The sequence below is a fragment of the Aegilops tauschii genome, chromosome 3, assembly GCF_002575655.3.
Source record: "Aegilops tauschii subsp. strangulata cultivar AL8/78 chromosome 3, Aet v6.0, whole genome shotgun sequence".
NCBI classification, from domain to species: Eukaryota; Viridiplantae; Streptophyta; class Magnoliopsida; order Poales; family Poaceae; genus Aegilops; species Aegilops tauschii.
Genome location: NC_053037.3, coordinates 432120058 through 432147991, shown reverse-complemented (window position 1 = coordinate 432147991; position 27934 = coordinate 432120058). Strand labels below are relative to the sequence as shown.

At 48.3% G+C, this 27934-nt stretch overlaps 2 protein-coding genes across 8 annotated transcripts; both read left to right on the top strand.

Moving 5' to 3' along the window:
• Positions 1–25323, top strand: LOC109740888 (uncharacterized). Of its 7 annotated transcripts, none has more exons than XM_073510753.1 (20): positions 6–375; positions 479–658; positions 744–970; positions 1076–1148; positions 1248–1304; positions 1573–1652; positions 1735–1797; positions 2803–2890; positions 2985–3088; positions 3174–3276; positions 3908–3981; positions 4583–4647; positions 19841–20001; positions 20090–20157; positions 20232–20292; positions 20989–21026; positions 22513–22581; positions 24042–24318; positions 24725–24818; positions 25038–25323. In XM_073510753.1, exons 1-19 carry the CDS (start codon positions 100–102, stop codon positions 24752–24754), a joined length of 2094 nt encoding a protein of 697 aa, XP_073366854.1. In that variant the 5' UTR covers positions 6–99; the 3' UTR covers positions 24755–24818; positions 25038–25323. The 7 variants fall into 7 exon arrangements, with proteins under 7 accessions (XP_073366857.1, XP_073366859.1, XP_073366858.1 ...); XM_073510752.1 differs by having other exon boundaries at positions 24725–24850; XM_073510756.1 differs by lacking the exon at positions 25038–25323 and having other exon boundaries at positions 1–375; positions 23999–24318; positions 24725–24849.
• On the top strand, positions 25043–27934 carry LOC109740917 (homocysteine S-methyltransferase 4). Its single transcript, XM_020299978.4, has 6 exons — positions 25043–26337; positions 26435–26673; positions 26770–26899; positions 26980–27183; positions 27276–27347; positions 27446–27934. The coding sequence occupies exons 1-6, from the start codon at positions 26107–26109 to the stop codon at positions 27650–27652; spliced, it is 1083 nt and encodes a 360-aa protein (XP_020155567.1). The 5' UTR covers positions 25043–26106; the 3' UTR covers positions 27653–27934.

Here is a 27934-nt window from a genome sequence, read left to right as displayed (position 1 = left end):
CATCCCAACCACCCCCTACGGAAACGGAGGCGGAGCGCGCGGCTGGCCGAATCACCTCCCCACCGCCCTCCGCCGGCCATCCTCCCACTGCGCGTCCGAATGAGCTGCCGCCACTTCCTAACCCCCCTCCTCTCCCCCCTCTCCTTCGCAAAACCCCCTTCCCGCCCCCTCGCCAGCCGCGCCCGCGCCGTGGCCCAGCCGCCCGCCCAGCGCCGCGCCCCCCTCGCCGAGCCCGACGTCGGCATCTCCCGGTTCGCCTCCTCACTCCCCGGCTTCCGCGGCGCCCTCAAGCAGCGCTACTCCGACTTCGTCGTCCACGAGGTCGCCCGCGACGGCACCCTCGTCCGCCTCACCTCCTTCGACCTCCCCGACGAGGTTTGCCTCTCGAGCTCCCTGTTGCCTCCCCCCCGCATTGCGGTTTTCCGGATTCAGGAACCGGAGTCTGATGACATCGTTTCGGCTTGGTGCGGATTCGCAGCGTGCAGATACGGATGACGAGGCCGAAGCGGACCTCCCGCGCGCACTGGAATCGTTTCGGCTGCTCTGCGGTGACGCCGACTGTGAGGTGTTGAGGGGATTTCTGTCGAGTGTTTCAGAGGGTGATAGTGATGTCTCACCGATCATTCTCTCCCCTGACGCCGACAAGGCTCATCGCTTGGTGGGTTTGATTTTCCAGATATTGTGGTTAATTGGTTATGGTGGAAACTTGGATGTGAACTTGTCAAGTATTCGACATTTTCTAGGAGGTGCATGACTTCTTCAAGAGGAACTTCATCTTCTTGGTGACGGACACGGTTGAGCACAGCGATGGGGTCCAGAGGTGTATTAGGGTGCGGTTGAGGTCAGGGCCACGTGGTCGGAGGAACAGGACGGGCATAGGAAGTTCTGAACCTTCAGGCTGGAGAGATGACAGGCCATTTGATAGTAGAGGATCTGTAACCTGGCCTTATCATCTTGGGAAGTTTCTCAGGTGATGGCATTACATATCATCCCATCATTTTTAATCTATGATATTTTAGTATTTATGCATAAGGATGCATAGGACTGCACATTTAGGTTGTAATTCATGCTACAGGTTTCATCTCTACAAAGAGAACAAGGACACCCAGGAGGCACTAAGAGTTATAGGAAAAATGTTAGGGCTTCAGGTGCCTGTTTGCCATTGTTTTCATCAAAATATTTGCAACTTCTCCTTTTGAGTTGCTGAATGTATTCACATATTCTGAAATTACCTGTATTATCCACAGCCACGATCTTTTAGGATTGCAGGGACAAAGGATAAACGTGCTATTACAACCCAGCAGGTCCTTATTTTCCACAGTAATTTATGCTCTCAATTCATGCACATATCAACCTTTTGAATTTCTTTCATTTATTTATTTGGACAATATGAGTTGTGATTCAATATAACAAGCATGGTGTCAAAATGGAAAGTATAATATTTTTCGCAGAAAAAAAGCTGACGCTATTGACTATTGCAGCCAGAAGGAAAATTGGATGATATAGTTTCAAAAGACAAGTATTTTAGTTTTTCTTGGGTTCATGATTTTTAATTCTCTTTCTTCTCATCAGGTAACACTTTTCAAGGTACATGCCAGTAGGTTGGCTGCTCTAAATAATAAACTCACTGGCATTAAAGTTGGAGATTTTAAGTAAGTGGTTATATGTATCATCTCCTGTGCACAACATTGATTTATGTCATTGACAATTCAGTAACTGATTACCTTTTTCTAGTTATGTAAAGGAGGGCCTTGTTCTTGGTCAACTCATGGGAAACCGATTCACAATTACCTTAAGGTGGATGTTTTCTTTGTGATGGCACTATACATCAATGCTATAATGAATTTGTTTGACCTTCTGCAATATAAATGGTGCACAGTCACACAGGCTGTGACACAGAGGCGGACCACGAAAAAAATTTAAGGTGGGGCGAAGTCTCACTAAGATTTTTCAGGAAAATTGAGAAATCACCTCCTCCCCTTTCCTTTGGATTTCCTACTGCCTTCTCTTCCTTTCCATCTTCGGGCAATCTGGCCGTGACTGCGCCGGCCGGACTCAGAAGTGGCCGGACGGCCGGATGGCCGGACTGCTGTTGCTGCTGCTAGGCGCCTAGGCCCTGGCTGGAGACGCCGCTTGCTGCCGCGGTGCCGCCGCCCTCTAGCGCCCCCGACTGCGCCGCCGTTGCCTGCCCTGCCACTGGCTGCCCCGCCGTCACTCGCCGTTGCCTGCCCCGCCCACTCCTGGAGACCTGGCCAGCCGCCGCCGCCGCTGGCAGCGCTAGCTTAGGGATTAGGGTTGGCGTCGTGGGGAGAGAACAGAGTGGTCGAGTGTGTTGCGTCTCTGCTCGCTCGCGTGGACGCTCGAACCTGCTGGCTGCCTCGCGTGGACGCTCGAACCTGGCTGGGTGTTGGCCCATCTTGCCGCTCGCCAGAAGTGTCGCTCGCTGCGTCGGGCCGTCGGCCCATCACGTATTAACAACGACGAGGCAGCCTATTCTGCTAGCGACTGATGCATACTAGTTATAAATTTTTTTTGGCTCAAAATTAAGGTATGGCAGGCGCCATACCCTGCCCACCGGGGAGGTCCGCCAGTGCTGTGACACACGCTGTAACACAAGTCGCGTGGATATGCCGTGACACAATGTTACGCTAATTCACGATGGTTACAATTTACAAAGAATTGCTTAATTTGTTGCCTTTGTTGTGTACTATGATCTTAGATTCCAGTCATGACCTTATTGTTTTTATTTTCAACTACAGAGTGATTAGAGAATTCACGCTTTCCATTGCTGTTATCTGTCAGGAGTGTTATCGCAGAATCAGAAGACATGATTAAGGTAGCTGTTGATGGATTGATAAAAAATGGGTTTATCAATTACTACGGTCTGCAGGTACAAGAAATATACCCTCTTATTTCTTTTATCTCTTCAAGCTTTTTTGCCACTGTCTCTGACGTAAAACATTTTATTTGTATCGTGTTTCTAGCGTTTTGGTAGTGCTTCAGTACCAACTCATCTCGTTGGTGCTACTTTGCTTAGAGGAGAGTGGAGAAGTGCTGTTAGCTTGATTCTTGATCCAAGGGAAGGAGATATCCTTGATTATTTTTGCTGTTTTACAACTAGAAACTTTAATATGTAGTGCTCGGATTTGTTCAGCTTAACTTAGCTGCGTACAGTGTGATGACATGAATGGGGTGAGGGAACATTACAAGGAACATGGTGATATTGATGTGGCAATTAGGAATTTTCCTCGGCGTCTCATAGCAGAGAGGGCTATCGTAAGTGTATTTTGTCTTCCTTTTCTTGGATTATATATCGTACGTCTGAGCATTTTTATTGTCCTATCACATTTGCTGGTTATCGTTGTAATGTTCTGTTGGTGCTTATAAAGTCTATTTATCCGTAGCAAGTGAGATTGATGTGCCCACACAATGTTGAATCTGTGATATGAGGACTTGTGATGCTATGGACCAACAGAAAGCAAGATGATGTCACAGAATGATAATGCAAGCTTATATATTTATCTATCTGGTGCCCAGAATTTGACATTGACTTGATTTTAGTAGATGTTGTATGAAAGTGTAACTACAAAATGGAGAAAACTTACCAACTTACTCTGGATGAGGTTATAAACTAGAAATTATTACGTTGATCTCTTGATTCAAATATATTAATTACTCCCTCTGATCCAAAATAAGTGTCACAGTTTTGAACTAAAAAACTGCCACAGTTATTATGAATCGGAGGGAGTACTCCCTCCGTCCCAAAATAAGTGTCTCAAGCTAAATTATTTTGGGATGGAGGGAGTACTAAATAAATTATAACAGGGAATATAGCTTTCCGATTCTCTGTTTTATCATTTTAATTTGACAATGGAACCCGTATATTTGTGCTTTCTGTCATTTTCAGCTTCAGCGTTTGAAGAAGTACCCTGGCAACTATCTACAAGCACTAATGGCTATACCTAGAACACTGAGACTGATGTATGTTCTATTGCACGATCTAAGTTTTGAGTGTATCTTATGATCTTAAATTGGAATACAGCATCTGTGATGGCCGTAGAGTTTTTTCCTAGAGAATCCACCATGCCTGCAAAGTAGTTACTCTTTTCTGGGTGGCAGCATTTTGGCTCCTGTGAGCACATGCTCCTGGACAAACTGTAAAAACTTAAACAATATGTAAATAATAAAAGCAATATGTTTTTTTTTGATAACACACATGTTCATGGCTTCTATCTTCTTGCAAAGTTTCATGAAAAATGACACATATTTTGCTTAACAAAAAAAGAAAGAAAAGAAAACCTGGTGCTCTCAAAAGGCAAATTTTAAGCGCCAAATATGTTTTTCGGCACAGGCCACAAAACCAGTCTTTTACCTCATGAAAAGTTTCATGTATATATAGGACATGGACATGTAAATGTATTTTTTTTTTCAGTTTTTGTATATCAAGATTGTCATTTATCACCCCCGGAGCATATGCTCTTGGGAGCCGATTTGAATATCCGCTCTTTTCTTACTTACGATGAAGTCTTAAGTTCTACACATCTACATCTACTTATTAAGCGGTGTTGACTATTCTACACAGGTATGTACATAGTTACCAGAGTTATCTATGGAACCATGCTGCGAGTATGAGAGCTGGAATGTATGGTCAGTATATTTTGTGCTTCTGTGGCTCACTAGGTTTTGATCTGATTAGTTTCATTATTTTGAGACAACTACTGGAGACTTTCTGCTGTTACTTAAAGTATTATAGTACAACAACAACAACAACAACAACAACAACAACAACAAAGCCTTTAGTCCCAAACAAGTTGGGGTAGGCTAGAGGTGAAACCCACAAGATCTGAAAATTGGTAAATTTAATAGATTCACTTTAGGTGATCAAGTTACCCTAACTATGAATCTACAAATAGAAAAATTTGCAAGAAAGTGGAAAGTAAAGAGAAGTTGTAGAGATAATTGCACACATAGTTTTCCCAAAGTTCCGATCGTTGCCGCTAAGTCCTAGTAGGGCCCTTGGTGCCTCATCCAAGAGTCTAGGCACCAACTCCTAGCTCCTCTTAGACGCTTCAGCCTTGTTTACAAAGCGTCCTGCTTCAGACACTTAAGCGGTAAGGCGCCCTGGCAGTGCCTTAGAAATATGCCTGCTTTAGGCGCTTAGGCGTCGCTTAAGCGTCAGGGCGCGTGGTGCTCGCTTTAGGTTGCTTTACTGCCTTATAAACCATGCCTTTCGGTAGGAGAGTTTTAACCTTCACAAGCTTTGGAGAAATCTGCACGATAAATTGCCGCAAGATGGGCAAGCTTTTCTATATCAAACTTAGAGAAAGAGTTATTTAAATCAACACATGAGAAACATACAAGTACCTCTTGAGCTGTTTCACCAGACCGACAATTCATTTCAACACATATCTTGTTAATATTGACAAAGAAAATCATGACACGACGAAGTTGAAGATTAGTGATAGTCCTCTTTAGCGACCTTTAATCAACATTTCTTTTTCTTCTAGCAACAGGCAAGAGCTTTGCTTTTCCATTATGTAGAAGAGGAAACGACCATTTAATAAGGAAAACTGGCGGAAAGTTGATGAACTAGTATTTCTTCTTTCATATTTGGGAACGGAATGCTTTTGGAATAATAATATTGTTGGACTTCGCCAAAAAGATCATGCCTTTGCAAAACTCCGCGAAACCTAATTTGTAGTGCAAAATAATATTAACTTGGAACTCATGGTGAAAACAAATTTAAAACACTTCCTTTTTTTTGTACAACTAATGGGATGAGTTTTCATACACCTATTTGCATTAACCTCACTAAGCACTTTTATCCACGTAGGCCCACATTTGATTTATACGAAACAAAGTTATATGGTGTGAACCACATTTAGTATATCTAGGTCTAGCAAGACTAGTTTGTCAATGCAAGCTCTTTCCACTAGATATTTCACCTCTCTCAAGCATATATTGAACATATTAGTGAATTCTTCGGTCAGTGCATCCATCCATTTGCAAGAATCACTTGTTGCGGTCACAATCAAATAGAGATAGCTGAAAATTTCATTAATATATGAGCAACAACTAGCAATAAACACAACAACCAATTGCAAATGTTGGGCAATGCAATGGACATAGAAAGCATGTGGGTTTCACCTACAAGGCTACAACCTTTGTTGAATGGCATTAAATTCACGTCTTCGGCAGGGGTTCAAACATGAGACGTGATTTAATGCCATGCAACAAAGGTTGTAGGTGAAACCCTTATGCTTTGTTTGTCTATTGCTTACCCATCATTTGCAATTGGTTTTTGCCTCCCTTGCTATTTGTTTCCCTCCTAAGATTTTCTTGAGCATGTCCCCTTGATTAGAATTAGAACAAGTGTATTTTGCAAAAAGTGGATGCATTGGCAGAAGAATTTCCTAATTATGTTTTTGATAGTCCTGAGAGCGGTAAAATATGCAGTGGATGAGATTCACATCAACAAACTAGTTTTGCTAGACCTAGACATACTAGATGGGGCTCAAATAGCTTTGCTTTGTGTAGATCAATTATGGGGCTTCGTGATTAAATTGTTTAGTGTGGTCCATGGAAATGGGTGTATTCCGACTAATGTCGTGGGTTGCATAGAAAAATAGTGTTCTGAATTACTTATATGTTGAAGCTTATGTTAAAGTTATTTAGTATTACAATGAGCTTTCACAAATCTTGCAAAGAAAGTATGTACATATTGTGCATGCAATGTAATTAGTTCGAGATGTCAAATCTCGGTTGGTGCCCATGAGATGGTGGTTGATAGTACCTTTTTGGTTAGGCCCAACAATATTATGATTTCAGAGGTATTTTGATGCCAAATATGGAGGATCAAATACACATTCAAGCCCACTCGTGTTTACGCCAATTTGCTTCTAACCCATGCTTGACAAGTAAATAGACTCAAAGTCACCTTGTGCTTGACCAAACTCTTAAGTGTGAGGAAGGCCGTGGTGAAACGTGTGGCTGCGGGTCTAAAAAATCTAGCCCGCCTAAGCCTTCCTCATTAGACTAAGAATTCTCCCATGCCTATTTGTGAAAGTTGTGACACGTCTGGCCTGTGCAATAGGTTTCTTAAATGCCTTCAACTTCCCTATATCTTCCAACATTATGTCCAAGCAATGACATGCACACGGACTCCAATATAGTGTAGGGATCCTCAACTCTAGAAGGTCGCCAACTGCCTTGTAGTTAGCACCATTATCGGTGACAATTTGGACAACATTTTCTTTCCCAGCTTTCTCAATTCTCTTCTCTAGCAAACCAGCGATCATTTGAGCATCATGTGATTTACTTGAGGCATTAAGCCTCCAAGAAGAAAGGGCCCTCCAGACTGTTAACAAGGAAGTTAATCAAGTGGCGGCCCCTTCTATCTGACCAGCCATCCGACATGAGTATCCATATTCTTTCCATGTTGCCTACTGTTGCATCCATATGGTGCTAATAGACTTTCATCTACAAGATCTCCAGGCGTTCTTTGCAGCATGGCAAATAATTGGCTTGGAACTGTTGGTGGCAGCAGCAGCAGACTTGCCTTTTGCTTACATATTGACAACAAATGCTCTCTTATTTCTTTTGGCTATTGTCCCTGAGCTTGGCTTAGCAATGGGGACATTTGTTGTTGTATGTGAGCCCATGTTCCAGTCTAGTCCATATGGCCCAGGCCCATGCCATGCCACTGACCTAGAAGAGGAGCCAAACGATGTTTGGTCTCATGCGCCGCTTTACACCAGATCGAGTAGCTGCCTGGCACATCCCTCTCTCGAACTACATGGTATCAGACGCTGAGGGCGAGGGAGGAAGGCGACGGCAGCTGCAGGAGGAGCTACAGTAGAGGCGTGGCGAGGCGGAATCAGCGGCGAAGAGAGGCGACTGTGCGCGAGGAGCTGGCGGAGCTGCGCAGGTGCTGCACGACGCCGACGGAGGAGAACCGGCGGCTGCAGGAGTTGTGGTTGTGCGGCAGAGGAGGAAGAGGAGGCGCAGCTCTTCCTCTCTTCCTCGATTTGGAACTGGAACATGACGAGCAGGAGCTGAAGTGTTGTGCTGCTGGAGCTATTTCCTGCTTTGTTGACATTCTGGGTGTTTTTCAGCAAGAAGTGCTACGCTGCTTGCTGTTGGCCTCGAATGCACCGATACGGATACGGGTATTAGTATCGGGCCAATACGGATACGTAAATTCACCATTTCAAAAAAGTGCCAATACGGATACGTTGTAGCTACTCAAAGCAATCTGGAGGAGATGAGAATAAGAGATCTTCAGAGATCAGAGAAGAAAGAAGAGGACATGAGCTTGTGTGGGCAGGACAAATGAAGACAAGTGTACATACATGGCTGCTGCGTGAGAGGGGACGTTGGTGAGGAGCAGCTCGTCGCCGGCTAGCCGCCACTGGCCCTGGGACCTGGGTGAGCAGCCGCTGGCGACACCCGCCTCCTCGTGTGAGCACGGGAGGGAGGAAAGACGTTGTGAGGGGAAAGGATGGGGGGGCACCGGGGCACTAGGGTTGCTGGTTGCCTCTTAACTGGGCTGAGTGGGCTCTTATCTGGGCTGGAAAAGTATCCAAAACGTACTGGCAAAGTATCCTTCCAGTATCGCAATTGTTTTAAATCATTTATTCTCGGATACTCCAGGGATACGTATCGGAGGAGTATCGGTATCGGATACGGTATCCGATACTGATTCGCTGGCCGACTGAAGTATCCGTGCATTCGAGCTGTTGGTGGTGTGACTGTATATTGTGCTGTTCCTGGAGGCTGCTGCTTCCTGAAGCTGCTCGTTGCTGCTGCTGATTCCGCTGATTGGAGAAAGAGGAGGTCCTGTGCTGCTGCTGGTATTGCTGGCTAGCTTGGTGCTGGTGCATGTAGCAGAGGTTCTCACAGCTAAGTGAGTAGCTGAAGTGAGTGATCCTGGTGGTGTTCTGGCTGCTGATTGCAGAGGAAGGAGGCAACACTGGAGGTGGCATAGCTAGGAAAAGACGAGGTGGAGGCTGTCATGGGGAGTGATATTACTTCTGTGCTGGAGCAACTTGTGTAGCTCATGACTGCAAAAGCTGCCGAGGGTTCATCTCCTGCAGGTGGTGGAACTGTTGTGCCTCAAGCTGGTCAGGGATTCAAGTCGGAGCTCATGCCAATTTATTTAAGGAGTCGATGCGGGCCTTGTTGATCTTGAAGACAAAGGGACAGAAGGGCCATGTTCTTGGTGTTGAAGTATATATGTGGACTGCCAAGCCCTTTCCATCAGTTGGGACTTTTGGTTGCGCTGGCTAGTGCATGAAGCTTAACATAGTATCAGAGCCCAAGGTCTTGAGTTCAAATCTTGGCATTCGCAATTTATCCAAAAAATTATTGCCCCCCTTTGTGTCCACGTATAGGCCTTGAGTCATACCTCTGAGTCTATCCACGTGTTGACTTCCCGTGTCACACGTGAGAGGGGGTGTTGAAGTGTATATGTGGATTTTTTTTTGAAACTTGAAGACAGTGGGAAAGGCCCTCACAGACTTTTAAATTAGAAAAAAATCAAACAGTTACATATGTACAAGTGTATATGTGGATTGCGTTGGCTAGTGCATGAAGCTTAACATGGCATTAGAGCCTAAGGTCTTGAGTTCAAGTCCCGGCTTTCGCAATTTATTCAAAAATTGTTGCTGCCCCCCTCTTTGTCCACGTATATGCCTCTATTGAGCCATACCTCTGAGTCAATTTACGTGTTGACTTCCCGCGTCACACATGAGAGGGGTGTTGAAGTACATATGTGGATTGCCTAACTCTTTACACCAGTTCGGACTTTTGGTTGCGTTGGCTAGTGCATGAAGCTTAACACTTGGAATGGTTGGAGAACCGGCTGACAAGCTGAGCTCAGAATAGAAGTGGAATGTTACTGACTCACTGATATTGGCTTGGATGTTGAACTCACTGATTCTAGTCATTGCATTGTCTCTTGAGAAATCGCTGAATGCTTCTGTTGTGTGAAGCCTGATATCCATGAGGTATTCCGGTAAGGGATACCTGATGCTCGTGTCTCAAATTGAGGACAAGATCCATGCTATTTGTCAAGGTGACAAAAGCGTGATGGTGTATGCGACTGAGCTGCATCACCTTTGGGTGCATCACCTTTGGGCGGATCTGGATTAGTGTGACCCCCTTGAGCTTCCACATGTAGAGTCCATGGAGATTGCCAGGAGATGGGTTGAGCGCAGGCGGGTGATGCAGTTTCTAAAAGGTCTAGATGAGAGCAGGCATGTTGCGCTGCTACATCAACCGATGCTTGTGTCCCTTGATGAGGCCATTGCTGGTCTCAAATGTTTTGCTCAGTTCGTTGTTAGACTACTGTTAGCTTGAGCTATTCTCATGGAACTACTCTGGTCAAGCCTTATCTGTTGCATGCACGCGCCATGCAATGTGCCGCCTCACCCACGTAGATAGGATCGGCTGGTATTCTATTTGTACGCGCGTGTGTATTCTTCTCTATCTCTCGTGTACTCTCTCTACTTAATCACCCCATCGAGGAGGAATACACTATGATGCATCATTACTCTTACTCTCTTTCTATCATGGTATCAGTTTGATCCATCTCCGTCGCTTCCGCTATGGCCTCTGAGGTTGCCGCCGGAGCTTCCTCATCGGCGGCCTCCTCGCCTACGCCCGCTCCCCCCTTTCCAATGGCATCTATGCCTCTTCCCACACCTTCCCATGCACTGTCCTCTCCACCCTTGACGGTGGTCACTGCCGCTCTTCCCCTCCAGACCGCGCCGCCTGTCGCGAGCTTCTATCCCGTGCCGGCCCTAGCTCATGCCATCCGTGTCGAGGGGCCAACATCCGCCACCATGTAGATGTGCGGTTGGACATGAAAGGCGGCAAGTATTCGGTCTAGCGCGACCTTATGTTGGAGACGATCGACTAGTACGACGTCGCCAACCACAGCTCTCCCGACTTCAATGACCACCGTGGCGGCGCCGCGTGGTCAACAAAGCTGTCAAGAAGTGGTTCTATGAGACGATGAGCACGGAGCTCGTTGGCTTCATCATCGATCGGAAGGCCACCGCCTTTGGGATCTGGTTGTCTATTGAGGCTCTGTTCCTCAACAATCATCGCTCCCGACAGTTCTACCTCAAGTCCGAGCTGCATGGGATCCGCTAGGGCGACTCTTCCATCTCCACCTTCAACGCCCATCTCAAAGCTGCTGTTGATTGGCTGCGGAACATTGATAAGCCGGTGGACGATGACGAGCTCGTCCTCCAACTTCGCCGCATCAACAAAGACCAGCACCAGATGACAGCGAAGATCATCGAGAAGTCCACCACGCCCCTGGCATTTGATATCGATGTGGGCATGTTCTTGTAGGACGAGATGACTTCCGGCGCCGACTTCTCTGGCTCCTACAGCGCCCTCACCGTCCACAACCGGCCACCTGTTCCCGCCCCGCCTCCTGGTGGCGCCTCGGGCAACCACACCAGGCCGCGTGGTCCGGGCTTCGGCGGCGGCGAGCTCGGGTCTCCATCGCCGAATCAGGGCAATGACAAGCATCGTCGTTTCACCAACAACGACGGCTACCAGGGCGCCTCCAACTTCGCCCCCACCTTTCGTGGACTAGCCACGTCTACGCCTACCCCATCGCGAAGGCATAGACGTGTCCAGTCCACGGGGGCGGGGAGTTGGAGGCGCCCTGGTAGCCGCTGTTGTTGGTGAAACGGCGACGCTTGTTGTTGCCCTGATAAGGCGATGGAGACCCGAGCTTGCCGTTGCCGGAGCCCGGACCAGGCGGTCTGGTGTGGCTGCCCGAGACGCCACCTGGAGGCGGGGCGGGAACAAGTGGCCGGTTGTAGACAGCGAGGGCGCCGTGGGAGCCGGAGAAGTCGGCGCCAGAAGTCATATCGTCCTGCAAGAACATGACCACAACGATGTCAAATGCTAGGAGCGTGGGGGACTTCTCGATGATCTTCGCCGTCATTTGGTGCCGGTCTTTGTTGATGTCGCGAACAAGTTGGATGATGAGCTCGTCATCGTCCACCGGCTTGCCGACGTTTCACAACCCATCAACGACGGTTTTGAGACGGGCGCGAAAGATCAAGACGGAAGAGTCGCCCTGTCGGATCCTATGCAGCTCGGACTTTGAGGTAGAATTGCCGCTCCGGGAGCGGCGATTGTTAAGGAATAGGGCCTTAATAGATGACCAGATCCCAAAGGTGGTGGCGTCCCGATCGATGATGAAGCAGACGAGCTCCGTGGTCATCGTCCCATAGAACCACTTCTTGACTGCTTTGTTGGTGATCTTCCATGCCGCGCTGCCTTGGTGGCCGTTGAAGTCGGGAGAGATGTGGTCGGCGATGTTATACTTATCGATCGTCTCCAACATAAGGCCGCGCCAGACCGAATAGTTGGCGCCTTTCATGTCCAACCGCACACCCACATGGTGGTCGATGTTGGCCCCTTGACGCGGGTGTCGTGAGCTAGGGCCGGCGTCGGGTAAAAGCTTGCGACGGGTGGCGCGGTCTGGAGGGGAAGAGTGGCAATGACCACCGTGAAGGGTGGAGAGGAAGGTGGAAGGGAGGGGGTGGGAAGAGGTGTAGATGCCATTGGAATGGAGGGAGCGGATGTAGGCAAGGAAGCCGCGACGGCCTGCGAGGCCATAGCGGAAGCGACGAAGATGGATCAAACTGATACCATGATAGAAAGAGAGTAAAAGTAATGATCCGTCATAGTGTATTCCTCCTCAATGGGGTGATTAAATATAGAGTACATGAGAGAGGAATGCATGCACATACACACACATACAGACAAAATATTGGCCGATCCTATCTACGTGGGTGAGGCGGTACATTGCATGGCGCATGCATGCAACAGATAAGGCTTGACCAGAGTAGCTCCATGAGAATAGCTCGAGCTAACAGTATTGTCTAACACTTCCCATGTTTGTGGACGCTCCCACCATCTCTCCTCTCCCGTGTACCTACCGAGCTGCTCTGGCTAATCCTAATTGGATCGGTGCAATGACTTACGAGTACCAGGCGCTGCTTCAGAATGCACTTGGTCGCTTGTCCCACGTCCTGCCCATGCACATCTAGTTATTGCCTATATCTTGGGGATAATTTGATAGAAAGAGAGTAAGAGTAATGATGCATCATAGTGTATTCCTCAATGGGGTGATTAAGTAGAGAGTACATGATATAGGAATGCACGTACAAACAGAATACAGCCGATCCTATCTACGTGGGTGAGGCGGCGCATTGCATGGCGCATGCATGCAACAGATAAGGCTTGACCATAGTAGCTCCATGAGAATAGCTCGGGCTAAAATATAGTCCAACAGGCCCCCAATGTGTCATCTTGGGCTTGCCGAATGTTGAGACTGGACCGAAATTCAGCAAAGAGCGCAGTCGGCAACCCCTTTATGAAAATATTAGCATACTGCGAAGAGGATGGAACATGTAGAAGTCGAATCTCCCCGAGCGTGACTTTGTTGCGCAGAAAATGAATGTCGATCTCGATGTGCTTCGTACGACGATGCTGCTCAGGGTTAGCAGACATGTAGACAGCAGGCACATTATCACAATAGACAACAATGGATTTGTCGACAGGCTGATGAAGCTCCTGAAGGGCATGGGTGACTACGCGATACTCGGCCTCCGCGCCTGCCCAGGACACCTCTGTCGTGAACACACCGCGGTGATGGGCGCACTGCACAAGCTGTCGCTCTAGAACTCCAACAGTGGGATGGTTTGCGAACTCCGGCGCCTCCATGCACCTCGCTGCCGATCTAGGTATGTTCTTGCTGGTCTCGTCGATTTTGAATTATCCCCTTGTTTATGTTGGAAACGGACAATCTATGCACGTCACTCGCATAGGCTCAGCTTACCTCCCGAATCCCACTCAGCCCTTATATCTCCAGAACGTTATAGTTACACCTCAAATTGTCAAGAATCTTTTATCGTGCGCTGTCTTACCATTGATAATAATCTTGCAATTGAATTTGATCCGTTTGGCTTAATTGTGAAGGATTTCACCACCATCACCAATGGAATAGTGACGGCGACTTGTATCCCATCTTCTCCAACAACACTCCCGACATCGCACACCGCCACCATTTCTCACCTCACGGATCTTTGGCATCGCCGCCTTGGCCACCCCGGTGCTGCCACCTACTCCAATAAAAGATTTCCCCAATGTAACAAAGATTTAGCTTGTGGTAGTCTTGCCATGCCTGTCAACTTGGCAAGCATGTCTGCTTACCTTTTTCTCCTTCCTGTAGTTCAACTAATACTGCGTTTGAACACATGCATTCTGATCTTTGGACTGCCCCCATCTCTTTGATCATTGTCGATTGCACTAAGTACCAACAAACATTCCCTACAACAACAAACAACAACAACAAAGCCTTTAGTCCCAAACAAGTTGGGGTAGGCTAGAGGTGAAACCCATAAGATCTCGCAACCAACTCATGGCTCTGGCACATGGATAGCAAGCTTCCACGCACCCCTGTCCATAGCTAGCTCTTTGGTGATACTCCAATCCTTCAGGTCTCTCTTAACGGACTCCTCCCATGTCAAATTCGGTCTACCCCGCCCTCTCTTGACATTCTCTGCACGCTTTAGCCGTCCGCTATGCACTGGAGCTTCTGGAGGCCTGCGCTGAATATGCCCAAACCATCTCAGACGATGTTGGACAAGCTTCTCCTCAATTGGTGCTACCCCAACTCTATCTCGTATATCATCATTCCGGACTCGATCCTTCCTCGTGTGGCCACACATCCATCTCAACATACGCATCTCCGCCACACCTAACTGTTGAACATGTCGCCTTTTAGTCGGCCAACACTCCGCGCCATACAACATTGCGGGTCGAACCGCCGTCCTGTAGAACTTGCCTTTTAGCTTTTGTGGCACTCTCTTGTCACAGAGAATGCCAGAAGCTTGGCGCCACTTCATCCATCCGGCTTTGATTCGATGGTTCACATCTTCATCAATACCCCCATCCTCCTGCAACATTGACCCCAAATACCGAAAGGTGTCCTTCCGAGGTACCACCCGGCCATCAAGGCTAACCTCCTCCTCCTCACACCTAGTAGTACTGAAACCGCACATCATGTACTCGGTTTTAGTTCTACTAAGCCTAAACCCTTTCGATTCCAAGGTTTGTCTCCATAACTCTAACTTCCTATTTACCCCCGTCCGACTATCGTCAACTAGCACCACATCATTTGCAAAGAGCATACACCATGGGATATCTCCTTGTATATCCCTTGTGACCTCATCCATCACCAATGCAAAAAGATAAGGGCTCAAAGCTGACCCCTGATGTAGTCCTATCTTAATCGGGAAGTCATCGGTGTCGACATCACTTGTTCGAACACTTGTCACAACATTATCATACATGTCCTTGATGAGGGTAATGTACTTTGCTGGGACTTTGTGTTTCTCCAAGGCCCACCACATGACATTCCGCGGTATCTTATCATAGGCCTTCTCCAAGTCAATGAACACCATATGCAAGTCCTTCTTTTGCTCCCTATATCTCTCCATAAGTTGTCGTACCAAGAACATGGCTTCCATGGTCGACCTCCCAGGCATGAAACCAAACTGATTTTTGGTCATGCTTGTCATTCTTCTTAAGCGGTGCTCAATGACTCTCTCCCATAGCTTCATTGTATGGCTCATCAGCTTAATTCCACGGTAATTAGTACAACTCTGAACATCCCCCTTGTTCTTGAAGATTGGTACTAATATACTCCGTCTCCATTCTTCTGGCATCTTGTTTGCCCGAAAAATGAGGTTGAAAAGCTTGGTTAGCCATACTATCGCTATGTCCCTGAGACCTTTCCACACCTCAATGGGGATACAATCAGGGCCCATCGCCTTGCCTCCTTTCATCCTTTTTAAAGCCTCCTTCACCTCAGACTCCTGGATTCGCCGCACAAAACGCATGCTGGTCTCATCAAAGGAGTCGTCCAGTTCAATGGTAGAACTCTCATTCTCCCCATTGAACAGCTTGTCGAAGTACTCCCGCCATCTATGCTTAATCTCCTCGTCCTTCACCAAGAGTTGGCCTGCTCCGTCCTTGATGCATTTGACTTGGCCAATATCCCTCGTCTCCCTCTCTCGGATCTTGGCCATCTTATAGATGTCCCTTTCACCTTCCTTCGTGCCTAACCGTTGGTAGAGGTCCTCATATGCCCGACCCCTTGCTTCACCAACAGCTCGCTTTGCGGCCTTCTTCGCCATCTTGTACTTCTCTATGTTGTCTGCACTCCTATCCAGGTATAGGCGTCTGAAGCAATCTTTCTTCTCTTTAATCGCCTTCTGGACATCATCATGTCCAGACATTCCCTCTTACACTAAAATCCGATGTGCATGCAATTTTCCGTTCCTTTCATGCTCTTGTTCACACTCATTTTCATCATACCATTGGCACGTTTCAATGTGACAACGACAGGGAATTCGACAATGCTAGCAACCATGACTTTTTGCTCCCTTTTGGCACGATCATGCGCTTTTCTTGCCCCTACACATCCCCGCAAAATGGCACCGTTGAGCGTGCCATCCGCTCAACTAATGTCGTTCTGCGCACACTACTTACTCAGGCATGCATGCCGCCACGTTATTGGGCCGACGCCCGTGGTGTCGCTACGGATCTTCTGAACCTATGTCCCACCAAATCTCTCTTGCGATCCACCCCCATATGGCTCTCTTCTCCCAACCTCCTACATATGATCATCTTAGGGTTTTTGGGTGTATGTTTTCCAAACACGTCCACTACTGCACCTCACAAATTGGCACCATGGTCCATGGTCTGCCTTTTCTTAGGTTATCCCAGTGATCACAAAGGCCTACTGTTGCCTTTAACCTCTCCATGCATTGCGTACACATCTCTCGGCATGTGATCTTCGATGAGAACATGTTCCCCTTCGCCAGCCATCCTTCCTTAAGCCTCACCATCAGCGATCTCTTTCTTGATCTCCCTGCTGGCCTGTCTCTCGTTGATAGACAGCTCATCCCGATTTTACCTACCATGGCAGCCAGATCGCCCGCCCTGCCTCCCTCCTGAAACCCTGCCATGGCAGCTCAAATGCCCGACCCTAACCATGGTAGTCGTTCCCAACCCACCTGCAACCACTCCAAACCCACCTGCCGTGGCAGGCGATCTATCTGCCGCCACACCTGACCCTCGCACCTCGCCCGCTTCGGCTACCACTGCTACGTCTTCTCCTGCTACCGCCTCTTCTGCCCCGTCAACGATTGATCCCGACTCCTCTAGTTCGACCACGCCTCCACGACCCTTACCGTCCCACGCCGTCGCTAACCAACCTCCTAACAACCCTCGCACTATGCGTTAATCGTGCCAAGACCGGTTTCCATCTACCCTCCCGAAAACTCAAGCTTCTTGTCGACGCTCCCATGATCTCTCCTCTCCCACGTACCTGCCGAGCTGCTCTTGCTGATCCTAATTGGGCCGGCGCCATGACTGGCGAGTACGAGGCGTTCCTTCAGAACGACACTTGGTCGCTTGTCCCACGTCTTGCCCATGCACGTGTGGTCAACGGTAAGTGGGTTTTGCGCGTCAAGTATCATTTCGATGGAACCCTTCCCCGTTATAAAGCCTCATGGGTGGTTCATGGTTTCTCTCAAACTGAGGGCATCGACTATGACGAGTCTTTCCCGCTTGTCAAACCCAGCACTATTCGAGTTGTTCTTTTTTTTGTGAACTATTCGAGTTGTTCTTTCTCTTGCCATCTCCGCTTCTTGGCCTATTCATCGGCTAGATGTCAAAAACACCTTTCTCCATGGGAATTTAGTCGAGACCGTCTACTGCTTGTAGCCCTTGGGTCGAGGATCCTGCTGCGCCTTCCCATGTTTGTCTGCTCCGTAAATCTCTCTATGGCCTTAAACAGGCTCGTGTGCCTAGTTCACTCGCTTCGCCACGTTCGTCGCCACCATTGGTTTCACCGCTTCTAAGTGCGATGCCTCCTTATTTGTCTACAAATCCTCTGGACACACTGCCTATCTCCTTTTTGTGCAGATGATATCATTCTCACTGCATCCACCCCTTTGACAAGAGTTTGCCATGACCGATCTTGGTTCTCTCTCGCACTTCCTTGGAGTTTCTGTCACGCGCTCCTCTTCTTCTCTTTTTCTCTCTCAGCGGCAGTACGCGCTTGACATTATCCAGCATGCCGGGATATCTGATTGTCATACCATTCGCACCCCCATTGATTTCGGGTCAGCAGCGTGATGGACAGCGAGGTGATGGTGGTCCTCGCCTCGGGTCGGGATGAAGTTCTCTGCCCGTGGTGGCGACATGGCTAGATTCGGCTAGTGGGGGTGGTGGCACAACATGGGTGGTCGACTACCCCTCTTCTGCTCGTACGATTGGGTGCAGCAGCTTGTGGTGACCTACAGTTCGGTGTCGGAGGCTCATCGCGTGATGCATCGTTGACCGTCTGATGGTGGCAAGGGCGACCCGGGAAGGGAGGCAGGAGGCCTTCTGGTTCGTCGACACCGAGATTTGGAGGAGCCAGATGTGTCGTGTCGGCGGCCTTGGCCCTCGAGGGTGTCCGGGTGGCTGCGGCGCAGCCGGCGGCTGCCGACCATCCCCTTCTCGCTTCAGGTCAGCTAGGCCATCGCCGGGCCATGGGTTTGTTTTAGTGTTGGAAGGACGGGCCTTCTACCGTTTACTGGTCGGCCTTCTACCCGGTTGTTCTCGTCTTCATGCCGTGGTGGCATTGGAGGGGTGGTCTCGGATGCCGGGGTGGCAACCCTGGTGGTGGGAGCCGGGATGCTCATGGGCGGGGCGCATGGCTCAGGTGTGGATTGGCGGCCATAGCCGTGCGCGCGGCCTGGTGGCCGGTGCTCGGCGATCGAGGGTGGTTTCAGAGGCGGAGAGCGTGCCGGGGAGTAATACCTGTCTGGCTTGGACCAGGACGAAACCGGCGGCGTCCGCGGGTGCTGTCCCCTTCATGACGACGCCGGTCGCGGTTCTCTCCTTTTGTTAGCACCGGGTGAAAACCATGATCCTTTTGTATCGGGCGGCGGCGGTGCTCCGGTGTCGTTCCCTTCCTGAAGGCGCCCTCTTGGAGTCCATGGTTCGTCGGGCGCAGCGTCGTCTCTTCGTGACGCCTGTCATGATTGAGAACTCCGATAGCTTGAAGCGAGGCTCTAATTGTACTAGTAAATGCGTACGTGCAATGCACGTTAATATTAGGCAGTATATTAATTGCATAAAGATAATAGGTAAGATATCATTTTTTGTGTTAATTATGCGATTAGTGCTGACGGTGATATTTTGTATGATATTAATTGCACGTTAAACATGTTGAGCGCTCACCATTGGAGCAATCTGGGTCGTCGGATTGACCTTATTTGATGGCCGAGATTAATTGGATCTGCCCCTTAGGGTCTTTTTACATAGGTATAGATTCTTTTGTTGGCTTGTAGTTGGTTGGGGTGGTGTAGCTGTTCTTGTGCACTGTTGTATCCTGTCTTGCGTGTGTTGTGGTGTCGAGTTGTATGCTTTGGGTTGTATGGTTGTTGCTTTATCTATAAATGGGGGCACGAGCCTTTTCAGTAAATGTTTTGCTTAGTTTGCGGCTTGCCCAGGCTTCATATTTTTCCTAGCTCCTCCATCAGATGCAATCACTCATTCAAAATCTGATTATTGCAAGGCACACTAGTCTCTTCCTCCATATTAATTTTTTGGTGCATTTAGTGACCCAATATGCATTTTGTTGCACTATACTTATTCAGGGTGTTGAAAGTTTGTTTTCATTTTTCAAAGCTTCCATCCCCTCTTCTTTCTTTTGTCTTTATATGCTAATGGGTAAACATCACAGGTTTATCAGGGGTCATAGAAGGTGACTTGGTATACAAAAAAGAATGCCCTGGAGAAGGAACTGTAACAGATGCTTCAGAAAATAATGATGACCACACCAACGCATCTGAAATGGACATATTTGCTGAAACACTTCCGGAAGAAACGATCCAGTCTGTCAAGGTTTACTATATTTACACACAAACAGAGTGAAAACTTGTGCATGAGAGCTGCTGTGTGTGGAATTCCCTTTCATACACTTCTCTTGTAGATAGCTGATTCTGAAGATTTATTGAAGGCAGTGTACACACTCGAGGATGTTGTCCTTCCTTTGCCTGGGTGATGAGCATTTGCTGTATGTTCTTTGTTATACAGTTGATTCATAGTGTTATGCTTACTTTTTCCATGTGCAGCTCAGAAACATTGTTTCCTGGAAATGAAGTTGCTGGGATTTACCATGAAATAGCTAACAAGGTAATGCTATCTTTACCGTGAATTTTATCGAATAATGTGCTCTTAAGTTCTTAAGCTTTTCTTTTTCATATTTTTTGCTACCAAACTGTAGGGCGTAGATGTGTAATATTGGATTAGTTTCCCTCTTTTTGTAGTACATTTTTAATTGCTACCCATGTGTTCTGTGCACCTTACCTGAGTACTCCCTCCGTTTGAGATTCGTAGGCGATGATTTCTGATTTGATTTTCTATTTTACATGGCATGTGCTTCTACCAAAGCATCTAGTGTAATTACTGCCTTCCGATTATGCCCTTTGCTTTTCTTGAAAAGCTGCAGAGTGAAATTGCCAACCAATCACGCTAGTAGGTAACACAAGCTTTTCGTTTTGGCAATAAATACAGCTGCATGCAATCACTCTTGTCCAAGGCCAATCTAGTATATTTTCATTTGATCTTTGTTGCTTTCTATTATTAGCTGGTTTTGTTGATCTTTGTATCTATACTAGAATGGTGGAGGCTAAGTAATTTCTTATGTTTGGATTTATGAAGTTTGTTTTGTTGAAATGAGACACACATATCTCCCTTTTTACAGAGATATTATCTGTAAGATTGGAGCACAAACCTATTTGTCAGACTACTGAAAAGAGATAGCTTCAAGCCTTAAATAATTTCTTTTTAAATGTGTATTTAATGTCTATCTGTTTCTTTTTGTCCCAGGATGGTATTAGCCTGACAGAGAGCATCCATGGAGTCAAGTAAGTTAGTTTGTTCCTATATATGTATGTTGCTTTCTGAAGCTAGTTTATAGCTCTGTACGATAATTGTGATCATAATGGGCCTCTATAAAGCGGGTGTTCATATAACACATCCAAAGGAAAAAGGGAAGCGTTTCTAACCGGCTGTCCGTCCGAGCCACGCACCGGTGGCACGCGCACTAGCCACGCGTCAGCCCTGGCCCACCACCCACCGCTCTCGCTCTCCTTATCTCTGTGAGAAACCATGTGAGCCATTCCGTATTCTTTCTCCATCTCTATCGTTCATTCTCGTCTTCTTCGCGAGCTTTCCTCTCTCTTTCTCTCTCACCTCTGCTATCTCCCACATCAAGCTAGTCCCCTTCTCTTTCCTCTCATCGCCCTGGCAGAATCATCCTCCCGACAAACTCCGGTCGGCCAACCGCTGCCTTGTGCCTGGGGGTGCGCTGCTGTAAGGGGTGGGAGGGGGTTGTTCTGCTGTGACGCCACCGGCAAAGCTACGAGCCGTCTTGGCCACGCCGCGAGCGGTAGAACGCTGTTTTAGCAGGGTAGTGGCCAGGGCGTGCCGGGGTGCTGCGGTGCAAGGTATGAAGCGGTGCTACGGCAGTGGTCGTGGGCGCTGCGACCGGCTGTGACAGATGCTGTGTCCGACGGCAACAGATGCTACAACTAAGGGTAGTGACGTTGAACTGCTGCAGCCGATGACGTTGACTGCTGCGACCGGCGACGTCGACTGCTAGCACCGGTGACTTAGGATGCTGGAACTGGTACCGGAGGCCGGGATACGATTGTCAGCCGTGGGAGCTGCAACCGGCAGCAGCCGGTGCCGGAGATGAAAGTCACCCGATTGTGGGATCGTGGCACTAGATGCTGGAACCGGCTGGCGACAGAGCTGCAACCATTGGCAGCAGAAGTTGGAACCCACCGGCGAGTCATTTTTTGCTGGGACCAGCGACTTCCAGTGTTCTGACAGCGAGCCGTTTTGCTGGGATCGGCTACCCTCACTGCTGCAACCAGCATCGAGGCTGCTACTGCTGGGTAGCGGCCGGTGGGGAGCTGCAGTGATGAGCCCGACGTCTAGCTGACGACGGCGAGCTGTTGCGGGAGTGGGGTGGGTGCGCATTCGCCGCACAGCCACGGCCTCCCATGTGGCATGGTGTGGAGGAGAAACGAGCTGGGGTGAAGGGGATTTTTGCTGTTGACTTTTGGATCATATCTGAGACGCAGGGCAGGAAGACGACATGCAGTGTGCGGGATCCAACGGTTGGCGCTTGGCGAATTGGACGGCATACGTGTGACCGGTCGACCGGCGCCTACCACTGGCCAAGGAAAAAGGGGTTTAAATATTGCATTTGGTCACTAATATTGTATCTTTGGCATAGCTACTGTGTTATCTTATTCATATTCATGCATTTTTTGATATATCATTTTAATATCCATTTTTTGCATACTAACCGTTGTGCTGGATGACACAAATTTCAATTGTAAGGGAATTCTCGATTACAAGCATGAAAGGAGGTTACCGTCGTGTATTACAACGACCTATTGACTGTGAATGGTATGTGCAACTTAAACAAAATTCTACTGTTTCGTTCAATCAATTGCTTTGTTTATGTTTTGGTTTGTTAAGTTTAACTATGTTTGCTGTACAGTGAGTTCTAGTTCTAGATGTTTCAATGCAGTTTCTCTTTTGCAGGATTTTTTTCCATACAATTTAGGATCGGGTTCCATTATCAAAGGGGATAACAGAACAAAACAAGAAAAAATAGCATCCATGTGCAACCACAAGTTGAATAACGAAAGCTGCTACTTCATAGCAACCAAAATGGACCTACTAACATCGTCACCAACTAGTTTACAACGAAACAACAAAAGGAGGGGGAAACACAAACAGCCCTGTCAAGCTCGAGCACCAAAATCAAACACTCCAGCAACTTTTTAACTGTTACAACTCTCCAAACGATACTAGCAACAGGACAGGCCTCCAAAGATCCCCTATTTTTCATGCTTCATCATCGTGCTCAGTCGCTTCATCCATATCATCATCTTGATCTTGATCTTTCAGCAGCAGTCTCTGAGTTCTTTTCTCTCCTCCACCATTGTTGTGAATGGCCAGCGCCTCATCCTGGAAAGCAGTCGCCGCTTGCTCCAGCAGCACTTGTTCCTTGGCATTTTGAAGACCTGCTCAGTAGCACATAGAAGAATAGGCATACCAAATGAATTCAGCTGGAGATCTAACAAGCTTGTGATCAAAGCAGGCCCTATGACGTAGCTTCCAAATGGCCCACAATTTGTAGATTTCTGCTGCTGGGAATAAAACGTGGTATCCACCAAAAGTATTGGGTAAAGCATCCATGCCTGGTTTTGGTCCCTAGGCATTTACTCAAGATGCTCCAAATGTATTTCGCTGCCGAACAACCAAAGAGATGATTGATACTCTCCGTCTCGGAGCAAAAACTACAGGAAGGATTACCAGTCAGTTCCTCTTAATCATATTATCTTTAGATGCTTATGCCATATAAGCCACAGCCATATCTTAATTTTCAGAGGTATCTTAACTACAGGAATGATTACCAGTCCAGTTCCTCCCAATCACCCATCCTCTTATGAATCTTATCTTCAGTTCCAGTCAGCCACATGCAATCTGCTCCCACAAGCAGGTACCCCAAATACTTAATAGGCCAAGAACCCAACTGACAATTGAAAAGATCAGCATACTTTGCCCTTTCTCATCATCCTGTAACACCATCAGCATCTCACTTTTCTGAAAATTGATTTTCAATCCTGACATTTGCTCAAAGAGATACAGTAACAACTTGAGATTTCTAGCACTGTCCGGATCATCCTGTATAAATAATATAGTACCATCATCAGCATATTGCAATATAGCCACTCCTTTGTCAATTAAGTGAGAATTAGGCCAATAATCTGTTCATTTGCTTGAGCCAACTGAATCATTCCTTGCACTTTTGCAGGATACCTTGTACTTCTCAGTTAAATCGTCTCTTAATACTGCAGGGACCTCATGACTTACACAGATGACAAAATACACTTAGTGGAGACTGACTTAGATGTTCTATCCAAAGCCAAGCCATCTGAAGTAAATGAACTATTATCTACAGGGGCGTCACATGATGATTCATTGGACACCTCTGGAGCAACCATCCTAGCAGAGACCGAATCTATTGGCAGCTCAGATCTGTTACCAGAGCTTGCCGTAAAATTAAGTTTTACTCTACCGACATCATCTTATGCTACGATGGCTATCAGGGAGCTGACGAAGACTTCAACTTCGGTATTTCTCTAATTTCCGGATCATTTTATTTGGTTTTGATTTAAAATATTTTTATCAGCGTTGCTTCTGCAACATTTTATTCTTTTATTTAGTTCATAATTGACACTCTGGGGGCATTATAGGGCATTTCATCCAAATGCATCTCCTTGCTGGAACATTGGTGCCACCCAGTTAATACTGGTGCTTGAATGCCGTTCGATTTCGAAACCACATGCTGCAGTCTAATTAGTGTTTTCTGGCCATCAAGCCGTTCTTATTATTTTGCCTGTGCTGTTATTGATTTTTAATTAGTGTCTGCTTAAGTTTGCCAAGTTCCCCACTCTTCCTTAATTATCTAACATTTCTTTTGTTAATAAACTTTGCTGGATGAGTGTGCACCTCATAAAGTTTTTTGGGTTGCACACAGGTTGATTGTCAGAAAGCATTAAACTCCTGAACCTGCAGCAACATGCATCATTTGCGAAAACTGACCTAATCTTGAACGCGTGGAAGTTACGTGGGTACGTTCCATCAGCAAACTTTGTCCAATGACGTGAGTTTTCCCTCTAGGCCGTCATATATTCTACAACAATTTTTATAGAGATTGATACTCTCTCCGTCCCAAAAAGAAGTGTCCTGGCTTTAGTGCAAATTTAAACTAAAGCCAAGACACTTATTTTGGGGACGGAGGGATTGCAATATTTGGACTGTAATAACTAGATGTTTCTTTGTGCTTGCAGTGATACATTCCTGGATTCTACATGTTGACTTCTATAGCATTTCTGTAATATAGGGGAGGATGCGGTCAGCTAGCGAGAAAAGAACGACCACTATTTCGGATGTCCCACTGAGCAGAGTAGGCAGTTTACCTGAAAAAGGAAAATCAAAAGGAAAACGAGTAACTGTAGGCAGTTTTGTTTTGTATGAACTATCAGGGATGTTGCTTGGATCAGTATTGCATTGTACACGGAGCAGGTCTAATACCCTGTACAGCTATTAATAAGTAAAACTTCAGGTATCGTCGAAGATTGCTAGTTATGCTTCTTTCAGTTCAAAGAGGTTTTTGCCACAGAAAAAGAGGGTTCGTAGTTCTAATTTTTGCAAAAACAGGCCAATCTCCTCTCTGATCTTGCAAGGCCAGCACTTTTTTCAGACCGACCGGAGCTGTTCATTAAGAGTGACTATAATTCTAAAAACAAAACTATTTTTTCAGTTAACATTCACACCTGTCTGAGAAAGATTCTTTCTCTTTGTAGCATTTGCACAAATCTCAATATCCAGATCAAATGGTTCTCAGTGTTGACTTTGTCAAAAATAATAAAACAATTTTCGTTAATTCAGTGCAGAAACGTAGGTGCGTTGCAACCCCACGTGTACCCATGCAAGCGGGAAAAGAAACACCGCGAGGCCTATTCTGCTGAGCCGCCGCATTCCCGGCCACGCTGTTAGACTGCCGGCTGGGTGAACCGCGCGGCGCACGCGCGCTACGACACCGCAGGCCGCGCGCATGTACGACGTGAAACAGTTACAGCGACACGTATCTTCCAGCCTATCGGCGTGGCTGCTTTGAGCGGTGGCCGCGTGCTGTCCCGGCCGCCGCTGCAGCATACTACGTGCCGCAGCCCAAGACCTCTAGGCGGCGCCAGGGCCGTCCGGACCCAGTCTTAAAAACTCCACCGCGATCGATCGTCATCTCATCTCGGCGCACTACTACTCCCTCAAACTTGTCCCCTTGTCGATATCCTGCGTTCTCGTATATGTGCTCGGCTTGCGTGCTAGCTAGGCGCTGAACGACATCGGCCGGCTGCCATGGGGCGCGGCGACGGACACGACGACGCGCTGCGGCGGTGGCTGCGGGAAGCGGGCGGGTGGTTGGTGGTCGACGGGGCCCTGGGCACGGAGCTGGAGGCGCACGGCGCGGACCTGCAGGACGAGCTCTGGAGCGCCCGGTGCCTCGTCTCCGCTCCCCACCTCATCCGCAAGGTCCATCTCGACTACCTCGACGCGGGCGCCAACATCATAACCACGGCCTCCTACCAGGTACGTACATGCCCACGTTTCCTCCGTTCCCCGTCCAAGCAAATGCTCTGCTTGCAGCACGATGACGCGGTGCTTGCGTGCGCGCGCGGGGTGGCAGGCCACGCTGCAGGGGTTCCAGTCACGAGGCGTGTCGAGGGAGCAGGGCGAGGCGCTGCTCCGGCGGAGCGTCCAGATCGCGCAGGAGGCGCGCGCCATATTCGTGGAAGGCCGGTCGAAAGGCCCCTACGCCGCGCGCGATGAGTACGACGGCGTGGCGTCCAGAGCGCGCCGGCCCGTGCTGGTGGCGGCCTCCGTCGGGAGCTACGGGGCGTACCTCGCGGACGGCTCCGAGTACACGTACCGATCAATCCCATCAGACACCGCCCATTCATCTTCTTCTGGACATGATTTAATTCGATCAGTTAACTGATGTTTATGTATGTGTGCACGTAGCGGGGACTACGGCAGATCCGTCACCAAGGAAGCGCTGAAGAATTTCCACAGGAGGCGGCTCCAGGTGCTGGCGGACGCAGGGCCGGATCTCATCGCCTTCGAGACCATCCCAAATAAGCTGGAAGCACAGGCACGCACGCTCAATAGTTGTAGTCACTAACTGTGAGCACTCCGTGATGAACTGATCAACTCCTTGCTGCACAACCGCAGGCTTACGCTGAGCTGCTGGAGGAGAACGACATCAGTATTCCCGCCTGGTTCTCCTTCACCTCCAAGGACGGAGCTAACGCGGCGAGCGGTGACCCCATCACCGAGTGCGCCGCCATCGCCGACTCCTGCAGGAGGGTGGCCGCCGTCGGGATAAATTGCACGGCTCCCAGGCTAATCCATGGACTCGTCCTCTCCATTAGCAAGGTGGTGAATACGCGCGGCTGAGTCTCACGCTGCATACTACTAGTTCACGTGTACTGCCAACTTAATCGTGTGCACTTGTTCTACACTTGCAGGTGGCGAGCAAGCCGATCGTGGTGTACCCCAACACCGGGGAGACGTACGTGGCCGAGACCAAGGAGTGGGTGGTGAGTTCTCTGTCTCTTGGCAACAGCTGCAGATAAATGTCCTCGATCATGTCGGTTTGCGTTGCATCACGGACCGTTCGTTGGTACGTGCGTTGCAGGACTCGGCTGCTGCTGGCGGTGGTGCGGCGGGGACGGACTTCGTGTCGTGCGTCGGCAAGTGGAGGCAGGCGGGCGCCTCCCTCGTGGGAGGGTGCTGCAGGACGGGCCCGGCGACGGTGAGGGCCATCGCGCGGGCGCTGCGAGAGGCGGATGCTGCCTCCGACGCCGATGCCGACGACGACTACCCTGCGGTGGCCGTCCTGTAGGGCCTATAGGTCACCCTTTCTACATCGACCGCGATGCTGGCGTAGAGGTTTATGTAAATCTTCGTTCTCATGGCCCTGTTGTGATGTAAATCGTTCTCGTGGCTCTTTCTGTTATGACGAAGCTTGGTTCTTTGATCTTTCTAGTTTTAGTCGTATCTCTGCGGTGTTGCGGTCTAGCTTGTTTTGGCTGCGTATTTTGGCGGTGCTTTGAGTCTGGGAGGTGGTTGTAATACTCGGCAACCGTGCATCAGTGAAACTAGAGGATAGTTTGAGAGGGGTTGA

Excerpts from the sequence above, each read along its gene's own strand:
- LOC109740888 (XM_073510753.1), top strand. The coding sequence starts at position 100 with ATGAGCTGCCGCCACTTCCTAACCCCCCTCCTCTCCCCCCTCTCCTTC. Across the intron at positions 1,149-1,247 it reads GAAAAATGTTAGGGCTTCAG|CCACGATCTTTTAGGATTGC; the intron begins GTGCCTGTTTGC and ends TATTATCCACAG. Across the intron at positions 22,582-24,041 it reads CGACCTATTGACTGTGAATG|GGACCTCATGACTTACACAG; the intron begins GTATGTGCAACT and ends TTAATACTGCAG.
- LOC109740917 (XM_020299978.4), top strand. The coding sequence starts at position 26,107 with ATGGGGCGCGGCGACGGACACGACGACGCGCTGCGGCGGTGGCTGCGG. Across the intron at positions 26,674-26,769 it reads GCGGACGGCTCCGAGTACAC|CGGGGACTACGGCAGATCCG; the intron begins GTACCGATCAAT and ends GTGTGCACGTAG. Across the intron at positions 27,184-27,275 it reads TCGTCCTCTCCATTAGCAAG|GTGGCGAGCAAGCCGATCGT; the intron begins GTGGTGAATACG and ends CTACACTTGCAG.